Source organism: Phaseolus vulgaris, chromosome 9, assembly GCF_051622355.1.
Source record: "Phaseolus vulgaris cultivar YP4 chromosome 9, ASM5162235v1, whole genome shotgun sequence".
Taxonomy (NCBI): domain Eukaryota; kingdom Viridiplantae; phylum Streptophyta; class Magnoliopsida; order Fabales; family Fabaceae; genus Phaseolus; species Phaseolus vulgaris.
In genome coordinates this window covers 32,519,656-32,534,844 of record NC_143506.1, presented here as the reverse complement: position 1 = coordinate 32,534,844, position 15,189 = coordinate 32,519,656, and the positions used below count along the sequence as shown (strand labels likewise).

The window sequence follows — 15,189 nt, the reverse complement described above, 5'->3', positions numbered from 1 at the left end:
AAAATGGTGTAGTTTTTTTTAGATTTACATAAATGGGTAGATTCAGAAAATATTACAAGAATGGACATTTTTTTGTTGTCAATGGTGTGGACAACATAAATTAAATTCCTTAACCCTCTTACTTTTCTTCTTTTAGTTAAAATTTCCAACTAGATTGACAACTTCAGTTTAAATAAATTTGAATACTGGATTACAACTTCAATGTATTTTATCTCAATTAAAGTTGTCAATTCAATTGCCAAGTTCACTTGATTTTATTTTTTTTAAACAAATGATAATTAATATTTTTAAAAAAATATATATATAATTAAAACAAATTATTTTATAAATAATACCAAAATTTAATTTTGTTTTATTTAATAAAATGATATATAAAGTTGAATAATTAAAATGAATGTTTTTTACAATAATTTTAAATAAATTGGATTAAAAATGATTTGTTTGATAAATTAAAAATATTTAGTATTTTTTAAATATTGTTAAAGTTAAAAATACACTTATAAAAATGTGATATAATTTATGTATAAATTTTTAGATTATATAATATATGAAAGTATAAATTATATAATATGTAAAAAGTAATAATATACATGTATTTATGTAAAATAAATGTATTAAAAATAAAATAAATTATTCAATATAAGTCATTAAAAGAAGATGATATTAAAATATTTGATGAGAACAACATTACAAAGGATGACTCTACTGTCTAAATGGACAATTTCCTCTGTTGTGACCTTCATTGCGACAATAAGAACATTTTTTTGTCTTGTTCTGAATTGATTGATCCATTTCATTATGCAAACGAGTTGTAATTAGTCGTCCCGAGTTTTTACGTCGCATGTGGGGTTCTTGTATGAAATTTGGCCTGATATAAGTAGACCAATAATCCTCGTTTCGAACGGGGTGGAATTCAACTTGATATGCCTTTCTAATCGTGTGGAGGTTGTAAACTGGATCAATGAATGTCGTCATTTGTAAATGGCAAGAGGAACAAACGATAATAACATGACGACAGGGAAGTCGAAGAGCCTGGAAGTGGCCACAATCACACCACCAATCATTTAATCTAACGGTATATGATTGAGGTCGCCGACCATGTTGGGGGGTGGCTAATTCTTGGACATCAAATTCAGAATTTTTTGCATTAAACCTTTCCACGAAACACACAGACGAATCTTGTTGATTTTTTCTAAGTAAGGTTGTGATATCTTCTAAATAATAATGACATGCGCGTAACATGGTGCCTATTTTTGAAGACTCGTTCAACAAACCATGTTTTTGTTTTTTCAAAAGTTGCCTTAACCAAAGCGGAAATCGACAAAGAATGAGCTCCCTTAAGCATGAAGTTAATGAATTCCGCTAGATTTGTGGTCATATGACCATACCTCTTTCCCCCATCATATGCTTGAGTCCATTTCTCTAATGGTATCCAATCTATCCAGGAAAATGCTTGCTTGAACTCAAATCGCATAACTGATAGCTTTGTCTGTACTATGGGTTGTTTCATCTCATAAGTTGTCATAAAGAAGTAAATGAAATTAGTTAAATGGTAAAAGGTCGTAATTATCTATGAGAGAAGGTAAGGAATGTCATTATCCATGTTAATCAATTGTCGTTTCAGCTCAGCATTTTTGAATTTTTTTGTTGAAATTCGATGCGATATGGCGTATGCAATACACAAAAACGAGGTCGTCTCCTTCCCATCCAACTTCTTCAGATTGTAATGCTGAAATTATATTGGTTCCTCTATCAGTAATCATGCACAAATTCGGCTAAGGTGTCACATATTGTCGCAATAATTGGAAGAACCAAATTAAAGCCTCCCGAGTCTCGCCTTCAACAATCACAAACGCCAATGGAAATATGTTTTGATTCCCATCTTGAGCGGTTGCGGTCAACAATGTTCCATGGTATCTTCCGGTTAGAAATGTCCCATCAACTTGTACAATGGGCTTGCAAAAATTTAAACCATTGATACAAGGCTTGAAAGACCAAAACACCCGATCCAACGTGTAACAAGAATTGTCTTGAACACCATCAACCATACAAGGAGAAGCAATATACTGCACAATTGTCCCTGGATTGCTTTCTTTTACTGCTTCCAACCATCTAAGAAGATCATTGTAGGACTGTTCCCAATCGCCAAATGTCAAAGCAAGAGCCAAGCTTTTCTATATGTGATAGTATAGCCATGCAGATTTTTTATTTTTGCAATTAAGCTTTTAATTGGGACGGAAGGGTTTGCTTTGATTGAAGTCAGCACCATGGACGCAATATGGGTTGAATCCAAAATAACATGGTCTGCCGTAAGATTTGTTGACAAACAAGTATGTTGTGCATCAATTTTTTTTTATCTCCCATTGACTTCGGATTTTACTAAAAGATGCATGTAATCTCCATTCGCACCCTACATCATGATGTATGCACCGAGCCACATATCTGTCTGGCTTTGATTCCACGACAATAAATTTGTAACTGTTGTCTATGTGGAATCGTTTTATGGCATTCAATGTCGCCTCCTTTGACATGAAAGACATGTGTTCATTGAGTTCGCAGTCAATGTTATGTCCGGATTGACTGCCAGACGGAATATATTGTGAAGATCTTTTGAACTGATCTTCATCATCCAAATCAAAGTCGTAGTTATCTCCATCTTCACTTATGTCGTCCACGATGTCTCTTATTATTGGTTCTTCATGCTGGCTTAGTGACGTTCCACCGACATTCCATGTGTCCATCTGCATTTTTAAAAAAACATGATAAACAAGAATGTTACGGAAAATTTACATTACCTTTACAACTTTCTTTGAACTTTATACTAAAAGGAGAAAATAATATATCTCACAAACCTTGTCCTCATTTTTTTTACTTGGATGCAGAAATTAAGAGAAGAAAAAGTGTAGAACAAAGAAGGAATGCAAGGCTAGAGAGTTGCATTGTTGTTCCATTTTATAACAAATGTTCTGTATGAGTACAATAATTTTTATTCATAAGTCAAGTCCTCATGTACTTATGACAGAAAGCCACCACTCCACGCTACACTTGGTTTATTTTTTCTAATTTCATAACAAAGAAGTTGACACCATTGGCAACTTTGGAAGAAGTTGCATTCACCATTGACAACTTATATTAAAAGTTGCCTTCAAGGTTGGCAACTTTGCATAGGCCCCAAATGAAAAAGGTTCACACACTATTGACAACTTCATTTGCAATTTCGTGCACCACCAAACAATACTTTATATTTGTGTCCAACTTTATGTCATGGCTATAGTTTTCATGGCAGAGATTCTTTTTGAAAATGAAGTTTGAATTCAAACTTCCATTTTTTGAAACTCACACAAGCAACTCTATTTAATAGAGTCTGTGTCCTATGCAAAATACTCTCCAACTTTGTCATTGTTCCAGAGTGCTTAAGGGTGGCATTCAATCACAAAGGTAAGTTCTCTATAATATTTTAATTATTTAATTAATTGTAGTAGCAAACACATGCTAACAAAGATTATCAGTATATTTTAGCTCTCATAAATTGTTTTTGTATTTTCTGTGGATGGATTTGTATGTATTTTTGTATTACATGGTGGCATTACTCTTGAACCCTTGTTCATTCTAGAAGAAAATTATATCTTGGTTTTGACTAAAATTTAGTTATATATATATATATATATATGAGGGAAAATTACATGTAAAAGAATTTAGTTATAATAATTTAGTTCTAATGTACTAATATCTTTAAATTTGTAAACAAAGTTAACTACTTGAAATCTGTTTTAAAAACATTAACAAAATTCAACTAATATTTTTTATTTTCATACAATGTCTTCATTATAGCAAGTTTAAATAATAGAGTATGAGTAAGAGTATTTTATAAATAATAAGGAGTAGAATAAGAATCTCTGATGATGGAGCAGAGAAAGAGACATAAATAGTGAACTATTCTCCATTTAATGGGATATAACCAATGGGCAAAAGAGGCCTAATTCTTGACCTAACACAGAAAAGACCAAAGTGTAAGGTGGCCACATGTTATCCATGCGTAGAAAAGAATATGGTTGAATGAATTAAATCAGAAAAGAGGTACAAGTAATATAAGTTATATTTTACCCTTTACTTTGGTTCTAGCCTTTAAAACATCAACCATACTGTAACATCAGAAAATACGCTAGAAAAGTGTGGAGTGTGATAATGATTCTAGCCTTTACTTTGGTTACGAATACCAACTCCACTTTGAATACTTATATTTTAATAGTTATCCACACACAAACAATATTTAATACTTATACTCTGTTAAAGAAATTTAAAAATGATACTTTAAAACATGAAATTTCATCTGTATCAACTTATAAAAAAGGCAAGTTAATTAATTAATTGATATTAAACATTGACAAACAATTGTTAAAAAATATATTGTTATTTTATTTTTCTTATATTTTTATTGTTAGTACATAATATATTACTTTCAATCAATATTTTTATAATATGTTATGCTCAGTACTATTTAATTAGTATATGTAATTTTTTTTTTCGTTATTTTAATTTAAGAAAATTAAGGTTTATTGATAATATCATTTTAATAGGAATTATTTATAAAGGTACTCTAAAAATTGGTTGTATTTTCAGGAATAATTTTATTAGAATTTTATGGCATCTCATCGTCTTCTCGCGAATATGTCTGTATTGTGACTCTAAGAGAAACATGTTACTAAATACGTATGAGAAGGTAATGAAAGATTATTGAGACCCAGAAGACATGCAAGTTGGGTACTAAAGCATGAGGATATACTTGACCAACGAGTCAAACGATTAATTGATCATTATGGTTTTGGACATTTGTTAAAATTTAAGCACATTGACTTCAACCACGTACTAATTACAACATTAGTGGAAAGATGGAGAACAGAGACTCATACCTTTCACTTTCCTCTCGGTGAAACAACTGTTACTCTGGAAGATGTGGAATTAATACTGGGTTTACTTATTGATGGGCAGGTTGTCACCGAGATTACTAGTGGTGATTTAGTATCTTTTTGTGACCAGTTTCTCGGATTTATACCACCTTCAACAACGGTAAAAGAAAATGCAATTAAGTTATCTTGGTTTAACAACACTTTTCAGGAACTGCCACATAATGCAACCGATGATGTTATTGCTCAAAATGCTCGAGCCCACATATTAACACTTATTGGGAGTCTATTGGGAGCCCACATATTAACACATATTAACACTAAGCTAGCATGAAGAACCAATAATTAGAGACATCGTGGACGACATAAGTGAAAATGGAGATAACTACGACTTTGATTTGGATGATGAAGATCAGTTCAACAGATCTTCACAATATATTCCGTCTGACAGTCAATCCAGACATAACATTGACTGTGAACTCAATGAACACATGTCTTTCATGTCAAATGAGGCGACATTGAATGCCATAAAACCATACCACATAGTAAAAGTATATAAACTTTATCTTTTTTAATAAACTATTTTGTATATTAAAAATTGAATAATCATATTAATGATTTATTTATTGTTAAATGTATCAGTTTTGTTTTTCAATGAAGTTTTTTTTTTGTGTGTGGTGATACATTATAAATATTATCTTTTAAGCCTTTTTCATTTGTATAAAGTTACTGATTTTCATAAAGTATATAAAAAAAACATCCATATTTAAAATAAATTTTTTCTCAGAAATCTGACGTTAGATATTTGAAACTTATTAAAAAAAAATAAAGTATTAAAAAATCGACGACTAGAATATCAAATAGCCAATAATATGTCAATGAACGAACCCATTAGTCCATAGAATTTGATATTTTTAAAACTTTTACTTCTTTAATATATACGTTATAAACATTTTATTATTGGATTACTACTATTGTAAAAACATATTTTATTATTGGATTACTACTATTGTAAAAACATATTTTAATAAATTAATTCATTAATTTATAATGAAACAAATTAAAAAAAAATCTCACTTTTATATATTTAATTATAATTTATATTTAGAAAATAATTTAAAACTTTATCTTTCAAATACAAATATTGTAACTATTTAAAATATAGTTTTATTTTAATATTTGAAGCCTAATCCGTCCGTCAGTTATGTGATGGGCTTTGCGTGCGGGCTTGGTGAACGGGCCTTCAAAATGATGGGACCCATTTTGCCAGCTCAGTAAAAATTGTTGTTGTACAAGTGCTAGGGTTTAAGGAATACCTAATGGTTTTGGAAGAGATAGAGAAAGTAGTTTGTTCGTTCGGCTCTCGCAAACAGTAGAAGGACCAAAAACCACAGAAGCAGTCATGGCCGAAGCAGAAGACAACGATACCAGTTCGCCCGAGCGCGAAGTAGAAACCAAAATTAACAAGAAGAAGCTTCGCAAGAGAAAAAGACCAAACAAGGGGGAACAAAAACAAGAGGAGAAGAACGATGTGAAGATTGATAACACGCTAACACAGGCCGAAGATGAAGAGACACAGGTGAACACTAACGATTCATCCGGAATCATGAGTTCCGATTCTTTCTCCTCTCTTACCTTGTCCGAACCTACTTCCCAAGCCATTGCGGACATGGGCTTCCACCTTATGACTCAGGTAACGCCGTTTCTGCATTTTCCTTTTTTGTTTCATTAATTGATCAACATTTTTCATAATAATAAAATTGTATTGATCAAATTTAGATTCAAGCGAGGGCGATTCCGCCGCTGCTGATCGGAAAGGACGTGCTGGGTGCGGCGAGAACGGGTGCTGGGAAAACCCTAGCGTTTTTGGTTCCGGCGCTGGAGTTGCTGTACAACTCTCAGTTCACGCCGCTCAACGGAACGGGTGTTGTTGTGATATGTCCGACGAGGGAGCTCGCGATTCAGACGCACGCCGTGGCGCAGGAACTGCTGAAGTACCATTCGCTAACGCTCGGGTTGGTGATTGGGGGTTCCGGGCGAAAGGGAGAGGCTGAGCGCATTGTGAAAGGGGTGAACCTATTGGTGGCGACGCCGGGTAGGCTTCTCGATCATCTTCAAAACACGAAAGGGTTCATATATAAAAACTTGGAGGTAATGAGTTGTGGATCTTTCATGGAGTTCTTTCCCTGTTTTGCTTCATTGTAATTTTAAATATGCATACATTTGGTTGACAAAACTTGGGCATACTTAACTGTTGATGCTGCCTTACTGTAATCAATTTAAGTTAACTAGGTACAACGCAAGTTTTATCTGTATTTAATTACTTACACTGACAAGTAGTATTAGCATTTGTGTTTCACGGTTTTAGTGATATAGGACTTGTTTGGGTAAATAATAAGAAGTGAAATAAGTTTCTTCCTAAACTAAAAATAGCTTATGTATAAGTTAAAAATCTAAATTTGGAGAAGTTATTATGGGAGAACTTTTGTAGATTAGCTTATGCATTAGTTAATTTCGGCTATGGAGAAGTTCACATAATTTTTTCTCTTAGAAGTGTTTATGTAGAAGTTCATTCAAACGGCTCATATATTATTAGTATTAATTCTTAGTATGTGCTCTTGTTTGTTTAATAGTTTGGTTAGTGCACATTTTTTTGTTGAGCTCATATAAATCTGTCTATTTGATGTATATTTGTGTAAAAGTGTGTGTATGTATATTTTTTTATATTTTTATGTATATGTTGAGAAGATAAATCGAGGAGAAGGGAAAACTTTTATTTTTTATGGTAAAAAATTCATTTATACCCCTTCAAGCTTCCGAAGGTGATATGCTTATGTAAGCAGATAAAATGGAAGATGGTCTCGGACTAAAAGTCATAGGTGAATGTTGGTAATTTTTTCTGAAAAGAATACTATTAAAAATGATCTTACGCTGAATTGTTTGGTTGAAAATTTGTTTGGTGATAGGATCACAGGACCCAAGGACTGCATCATTTTTGTTAACTTGCATTTGCTGACATCATTCAAACATTCTGACTATAGCTGCTTAGTCTTGTTACCTTAAGACATAATATTTGTTAGGGAGGGAAGCTGGTTGGTATGAAAGCCAGCTCGGCATTCAATGCTGAAATATTATAAATTCTGGTATTATAGGTTTTTCTGTTTTTACCATTTGGGGGATTTTATTGAGTTTAAATATCTCATATTTGGAATATAGTAGATGCATGCATATGTAAGTCTATGACTTGGTTATCCTTCTTATACTGAGGTCTGCACTTTTGCTTGATTTGGCAGTGCCTCGTGATTGATGAAGCCGACAGGATATTGGAAGCAAACTTTGAGGAGGATATGAAGCAGATTATTAACATACTTCCAAAGGTATCAGAACTCTTGCCTTGTGTTGTTGATTTCTCTTTCCTTTCCCCCCATTAGGTCTTGCATGTCTTGCAAAAGGAATACAGAATTTTCGTGCTGTCATGAAATTGTATCATGTCTAAGTCTAAGCACTTCAACCACTAAGTGATTTATGAGTGATATTATTTAACTGGAGAACTCAACCAAAAAGTACTTAGTAATAAGTATTACAATATCATTTAAGAGAAAACTAAATTGGACAAATAATTAACACTAATTAGCTTTCCGAGTTAAGATGCCTTATTACTTCTGAACAGTTAATGAAATGGATGTTTTTTATGCAACCTAAAAAAAGATGTTTTCAAAGGTCTAGAAGGAAAAAGTAAAGACTGTTGGCGGCCTTGATTAGGAATGAAGGTTAAAATTCCATTTAACATTTATATGATTATTTTGTTATCTGGGACAACAATGAGTACGGCTAATTACTTTGCTTTTCATTTAACAGAAAAGGCAAACCGCTTTGTTTTCAGCCACACAAACAAAGAAGGTTTGTTCTTCATTTTCACTCAATCTTAATTCTAATTGTTTACTTTCTCAATTTTCCCCCTTGATACACTTGGACTGAATGCTTGATAATGCAAGCATATTTCTTACTTATTGTCCATGCTTTTTGATTAAAGTTTGTGTTAAATTGCAGGTTGAGGATCTTGCCCGCTTATCTTTTCAGACAACTCCTATCTATATCGATGTAGATGATGGGAGAAAAAAGGTGATGCCTTTATCTTCATCATTAGCTTTTGAAATTTGTTTCCAGCATTATTAGATTAACTAACATATCCTTACCAATGTAGGTGACAAATGAAGGATTACAACAGGGTTATGTTGTTGTTCCCTGTGCTAAGCGTTTTGTTGTTCTCTACTCATTCTTGAGGAGATATCAATCAAAAAAAGTGATGGTTTTTTTCTCTTCATGCAACTCTGTCAAATTCCACGCAGATCTTCTCAAGTGCACTGGGTTAGACTGCTTAAATATTCATGGAAAACAAAAACAACATGCCCGTACTACTACGTTCTTCAACTACTGCAAAGCTGAAAAGGGGATCTTGCTCTGTACTGATGTTGCTGCTCGTGGACTTGACATACCTGATGTGGTATGCCATTTTTTCTTATTAGGTTACATGAATATTTCTGGCTTGTAAATCATTAGGCTGTATCATACTGTTAAGGTTTTCACCCTAGACTCTTCAGTTGCAATTTGCAAGCAATTACTCCGAACTGCCTGTACAGAAATGTTAGAAGAGAGCAATGCAATCTTTGTTTAGAAGAATTTACATATAGAAGAGAAGTAAAGAAGGGGGATTCTGTAGTACTCTAGAATCTAGGTAACCCTGCTTGACTGGTAGTGTTCTTTGTTGTTTGGTGACTGGATGAATTTGGATATAGAATTTAATGGTGGGTGCAGTGACGCCAGATTAATTGGGTACCTAAGAAACCTCCAACTTATGAGAAACCAATTACTACAAAGTTATGAATTTGCTTAATGACAAACTCTTAAAAAGCCGTTAACTGAGCTATAAATAATGCTAAGAAAACCACATTATTTAATGCCAGACAATAACAAAACCCTTAGCATAAACAAAATAAACGTCATGGAGGAGTATTGACTCTTGCCTTTACTCCTCTCAACCTGCATTGATGTTTGTGAAAATATCAGCCATGCCCAATTTTCAACATTCCCCAAAAATACCAGAGCAGCTAGCAGCAGCAGGATTACTCTAAGAAACATTAGGAGGAAAACTATTTTGTGAATTTGAAATCAATGAAGAGCATGTAAACATTTAATCACGTTTATTCCTTTTCTTTGCAGGACTGGATTGTGCAGTATGATCCACCTGATGAACCAAAGGTGCTTCCTGTTCTTTATTGATGTTTACTATCTTTTCCCACCTGTATCTTTGTAGTTTTATGCATTAAGACATAGTATAACATGTAATTTTTTTGCTTCTAGGAATATATCCATAGGGTTGGTAGAACAGCTCGTGGAGAAGGTGGAAAAGGAAACGCTTTACTTTTTCTGATTCCTGAAGAATTGAAATTTCTTCACTATTTGAAGGTCAGTTTCTCTCTGTCTCTCTCTCTCTCTCTCTTGTGGTCTATAGCCCATAGTAATCTTTAAACCATAGAGGTTTTTCAGAGATATACACTTTTGGGCCTGGGGTGGATTTTAGTTTACGGCCCAACAATATGTAAGAATAATAAAACAAATGCTTCTAATGTATGCCCACCCTTTCTTTATCTTAGAAAGTTCCAATATATATCACTTGAGGAAACCTTAGATTAGTCATGCCTTATGCCTATGCCTATGTAAGATATGGAGAAGGTAGTTTCTGTCCCAGGGGAAATTACTGAGGCAATGAAATGAAAGTATAATATATAATATAGGTTTGAAAGTTCTTGGATTATTACACTGAAGCATTAAATTTTAATTCTTATGCTTGATTTCAGGCAGCGAAGGTTCCTGTGAAAGAGTATGCATTTGATCATAAGAAGCTGGCAAATGTACAATCTCAACTGGTATATTCCTGCTTTCTGACGTGCCAATCAAAATTTTATTTAATATGGTTACCAGCTGCAGTTTATCTTATGCGGAGCCATCTGTTGATTGTGCAGGAGAAGTTGGTGGCTGGCATCTATCATTTGAACAATATGGCTAAAGACGCATATCGGTCATATATATTAGCATATAATGCACATTCTATGAGAGATATATTCAATGTTCACCGCCTAGATTTACTGGTAAAGCTTTCTCATGACTTCATTCCTGATCTGAAACATACAGTGTATGAAGTGATCTATGTCTTAAGTTGTGTGTGTGCATGCATAAACATGTACATATGTTACCTGACGTTATTTCAACTGCCCCTAGAAGTTCAGCTATTTTACCTCCAATCTCAGAATAGGGTTAAACTGTAATGCTTGAGTGAGTAATAAGAATAAATGACTGAAACAAAAAGAATTACTTTAGGCAACGGAAGAAAAAAGAGATTTGGTGGGGGTTGTCATTTTTTAGATTTTGGCAGATGATTCCATCAAAGTGTAGATTCTAGGATATAGAAATGAAGATAGGCCGAGGGTGGTGACAAGCTGTTGTAACTTGTTCCTTCTTCTGTACTTACCCAGTCATTCATCCCCTCATTACCTAACATCTTGTGTTAATGGCAATTGTCAACCTCCTTTCTTTCCTTGTCTAACTTGTTTCTCTCTTATTTTATATCCTTGTTTGGTTCTGAATACTAAGCTCTCTCTCTCTACTCTCTTCTTGACCTTGTGTTAACTGCAAGAAGAGTAAAGCTCTGCACAATGGCATTGCAGAAATTGTTCGAAGATTTTTAGTAGCAGACAGTATTGACTTTCTTAATTTAGTAGGAGCAATTGTTAAATTCTTCCCATTCGGGGATTTTATGATAAGGTTTTGTTCACTCAGTGGCAGTATTTTTATGTAATAATTGTCTGTTATACCATGGTTGGTAAAATTCGTAGCCAAATTGTTGGACATTATATTATATCATGTAAGACTTTATTTGTAATTCTTACGTACTTCGCAGGCTGTTGCTACTTCATTTTGTTTTTCCAATCCACCGAAGGTGAATCTAAACATAGATAGCAGTGCTTCGAAGCATAGGAAGAAAGTACGCAAAGTGGAAGGAAAGAGATGATAAAAGGTTATTTGTGAAGCATTTGCTGCAGACATGACATTTCACGGATGTTCAGTGTTTTATCCCCACATTCTCCCTCCCACACCACCCGACAAAATTTTGGTAGGAACCCCAATTTTATTTGAAGAAATGGATTTTGTAACTTCATCAAAATGTTTAGATATTAGATGCATCAGACAGAATATTTAAACTAGAATGAATGTTGTATATTCGCATTTTTGAACTGTGTAATTCTGCATGATTATCAGTGCTCCATCCTATGCCTCCAATTTGCAAGTTTTTTTTTGTTGAAAGTTATATAATCAATTTTCAAAAGCATTTGTAAAGCTGCTATCCAATTCTTTCCTGTTAACGTCTATGAAATTAAATATATTAGAACGGAGATTAAGAAAAACTATTGAAAACGGAGACGTGCTAATGCGTTATCTATCTTCTCTTGTATAGTATAGGTCCGTGATATTCCTTTAAAACAAATCTAATCTTACATACTATAAAATAAATTAATTTAAGGTGAAATTGTTAAAATAAAGAATTTTATGATAATTTAACAAAATACTCTATATTTTATACAAAATTAATATAATGTAAGTTCAAAAAATTATGTCTTAAAGTTAAAAAATGGGGCTGGTCTCCTTTTATTTTCAAATGTTTCAACCTTTTCATTATGATGGTGGTGTAAATACTGAACAATGAAACTTCTATTTTCTTCTAACAGTTATTATATGTGAAGATAATAATCTCATCAACCAAATTATACGTTAAAAGAGTTCCTTGGAGATTGTTAGTGCCAATAACTGTAAGTGCAGAATTTTTTGCTTCAGCAAACGATAGACAAACTATTCCCTGTTCTGGTGTGATGAGTAATTGATGGTTGTTCAATTTGAAGGACACGAAATTTTCACCAGCAATGTTACCATTTTCAAAATAAAATTCAACTGTTGGATACACATTGGTAGGACCTTCCATGTAACAAAACTCTAACTCCTCATTTCCTTGATTCTTTGTAAAGTTTCCATCTGTTCTAAGTATCTCTGACCTGAATACACTATACGCTTCATTAGGCAAATAGGTTAGCAGTTTTCCCGTGTCTATAACAACCCCACCATCGTAGTTCAAGCCATAACCCCAAACTCTAGATTGAATATCCAACATGAAGCCGTTAATGCCTATTCCCACAAGCTGCACAAAGTAATAGAAAGGGTATCTACTGTTCTCCCTAAAGGGAATCATAATGGATTCTTTAGTGTCACCATGTTGTTTAGGTAATGTGTCATAAAACTCAAGAGAGGAAGGTTTCTCCGATCCAAGACTCACTATGCAAAAGGAAAAGGCCTTTGCATGAAGTTGACTTTGCATTGAAAGTGGACCTCGTCCGAGACCTAAAACTCCCGAAAACTGAGTCCTAAAGGGTCCCTCATAAGAATTCCCACACCCCAGTATGAAGTCCTTGACTTGAACATTGGAGTCCTCAAAGTTAAGGGTGTCAGTAACCATGATACCAAAGGAACGAGATTGAGATTTCATGTCATATTCTACATTGTATCTACAACTCCATCCGGTGCAGTTTCCCAAAATGCCCCTCATCATTGGGATGAGACACGTGTCCGAGTAGCAGCCAAGTTCTCTGAAGGAGGTTGATGCATGTGAGTTGAAGGGAGGGCGCTGCATGGGGTAGCAGTGGCTGCAGGGGCCGCACTGGAACCATGTGATGGGGCTCCCTGTGTCAATCATAACCAACACAATTTGCACTGGTGTTCCCACCCACAAGAACATGCCATAGCTATCATCTGCAGGGAATACATCTGTTCTGGCTTCTGCATTAGGCTCATAATGATGAACTCCTGCATGCTCCATCACTGTCTCATGTTTCAGCATTGCTCTTTGGTGTAGTGGGATACTGAGTATTGAGGCTGAGTGTGATACACCAATAATTGTTAATAATGGAAACCAAAGTGTGAATACAATATCCATTTTGCAAGTAGCCAAGCTTTTGGATTTTCCCCCTTTTATGACTTATCTTAACTCCTTTTGCAACCTATTTTATCTTATAAAATATACATTGTTTGGGAATTCAGTTGGTGACTCATTTCATTTGCCTGGTTAACATGAAACGTTAAAATGATTGTTAGTGAACATTTGTACAGCATGTTAGTGTCACTTCTTTCCCATTACAAACCTACCACCAAGCAGAAAATCTCAAGTAACTTTTCTGCATTCAGTAGAAAATTTTATCAACAAATATATATGTACAGCTGCAATGCAATTTCAAATCATTATTATGTAGTAAGCTTTTTCTTGCTACACAATAATGGGGTTCAAATCTGAAACCTCATTAACTATCCTAACCCCACTACTCATGTAATTTACTTATTTTTGTTCATTGGAAGAATAAGTGGACTTAGGTGAGAAAAAGCAATATTCTAAATGTACATACATCAGAATTTGTCTCACTCTACAATAGAGTGAAATAATCCTTATTTTTTCATATCAACATACTACAAAGACTAATCTTAGGCTATTACATAACCATGCACTCAACAGATGCAAATTTGTATAAAGGAGAACAAAGTGTACATTCCAAAATAGCATGTCATCACAAATAGGGAAATCCATGTTGTCAAACACTAAAAATAAGGAAAAATAGTCCATAATTAATACGAGGATGGCTAGTGTAATTTCTGATTGATTATACCCATAAATTAAAACTTATAAATCAATACTATTTCACAAATTAAACTCATTTTTATATACTAAGTTTTACTTAATATTTTGTTTTAATACAAATGAAATATTTCCGATCATAAATTTCGGTTCATGTATAAAATTGAGAATGAGTCTTTTGCTCTTGAATAGTCTTGAGATCTTGATCTGACACTCCTAGAATCTTGATAATCGTGAAAGTGAGAATTGTACTTGTAAAATATTTTTCGACATTCAAGTCAGTGTTCAATATTCAGAGTAATATATGCTTGAAACGAAAGAACGTACCTTTCACCGGGTGGTGTTCATGAATTTATAAAGATAGACAATAACACTATTCATAATGGACCCAAATTATCTCGTCTTTTTAGGATAATATTTAATAGTATGAATAGATTAAATTATTTAATTAACTTTTAAATGTTATTAAGATTCATTATTCGTTTTGGGTTCCTGACATGTTATCGGTTTTAATATGACCTCGGTTAGATGTTTCGAGAATGCACTCTCCTAGGC

General features: G+C 33.6%; 2 protein-coding genes across 2 annotated transcripts; one reads left to right on the top strand and one right to left on the bottom strand.

Moving 5' to 3' along the window:
- The first annotated feature begins 6,012 nt into the window (after positions 1-6,012).
- On the top strand, positions 6,013-12,242 carry LOC137820674 (DEAD-box ATP-dependent RNA helicase 27). Its single transcript, XM_068624858.2, has 11 exons — positions 6,013-6,597; positions 6,684-7,055; positions 8,198-8,281; positions 8,763-8,804; positions 8,955-9,026; positions 9,109-9,408; positions 10,125-10,163; positions 10,266-10,370; positions 10,763-10,831; positions 10,928-11,053; positions 11,863-12,242. The coding sequence occupies exons 1-11, from the start codon at positions 6,307-6,309 to the stop codon at positions 11,971-11,973; spliced, it is 1,611 nt and encodes a 536-aa protein (XP_068480959.1). The 5' UTR covers positions 6,013-6,306; the 3' UTR covers positions 11,974-12,242.
- Positions 12,243-12,606: 364 nt separating this feature from the next.
- Positions 12,607-13,929, bottom strand: LOC137822387 (aspartic proteinase nepenthesin-1). Its single transcript, XM_068627273.2, has one exon. It carries the CDS (start codon positions 13,846-13,848, stop codon positions 12,682-12,684), a length of 1,167 nt encoding a protein of 388 aa, XP_068483374.1. The 5' UTR covers positions 13,849-13,929; the 3' UTR covers positions 12,607-12,681.
- Positions 13,930-15,189: the final 1,260 nt, after the last annotated feature.

Bases quoted from the DNA above. Each gene is read 5' to 3' on its own strand.
- LOC137820674 (XM_068624858.2), top strand. From the start codon at position 6,307: ATGGCCGAAGCAGAAGACAACGATACCAGTTCGCCCGAGCGCGAAGTA. The intron at 8,805-8,954 runs GTTTGTTCTTCA...GTTAAATTGCAG, and splicing joins CAGCCACACAAACAAAGAAG to GTTGAGGATCTTGCCCGCTT. The intron at 10,371-10,762 runs GTCAGTTTCTCT...GCTTGATTTCAG, and splicing joins AATTTCTTCACTATTTGAAG to GCAGCGAAGGTTCCTGTGAA.
- LOC137822387 (XM_068627273.2), bottom strand. From the start codon at position 13,848: ATGCTGAAACATGAGACAGTGATGGAGCATGCAGGAGTTCATCATTAT.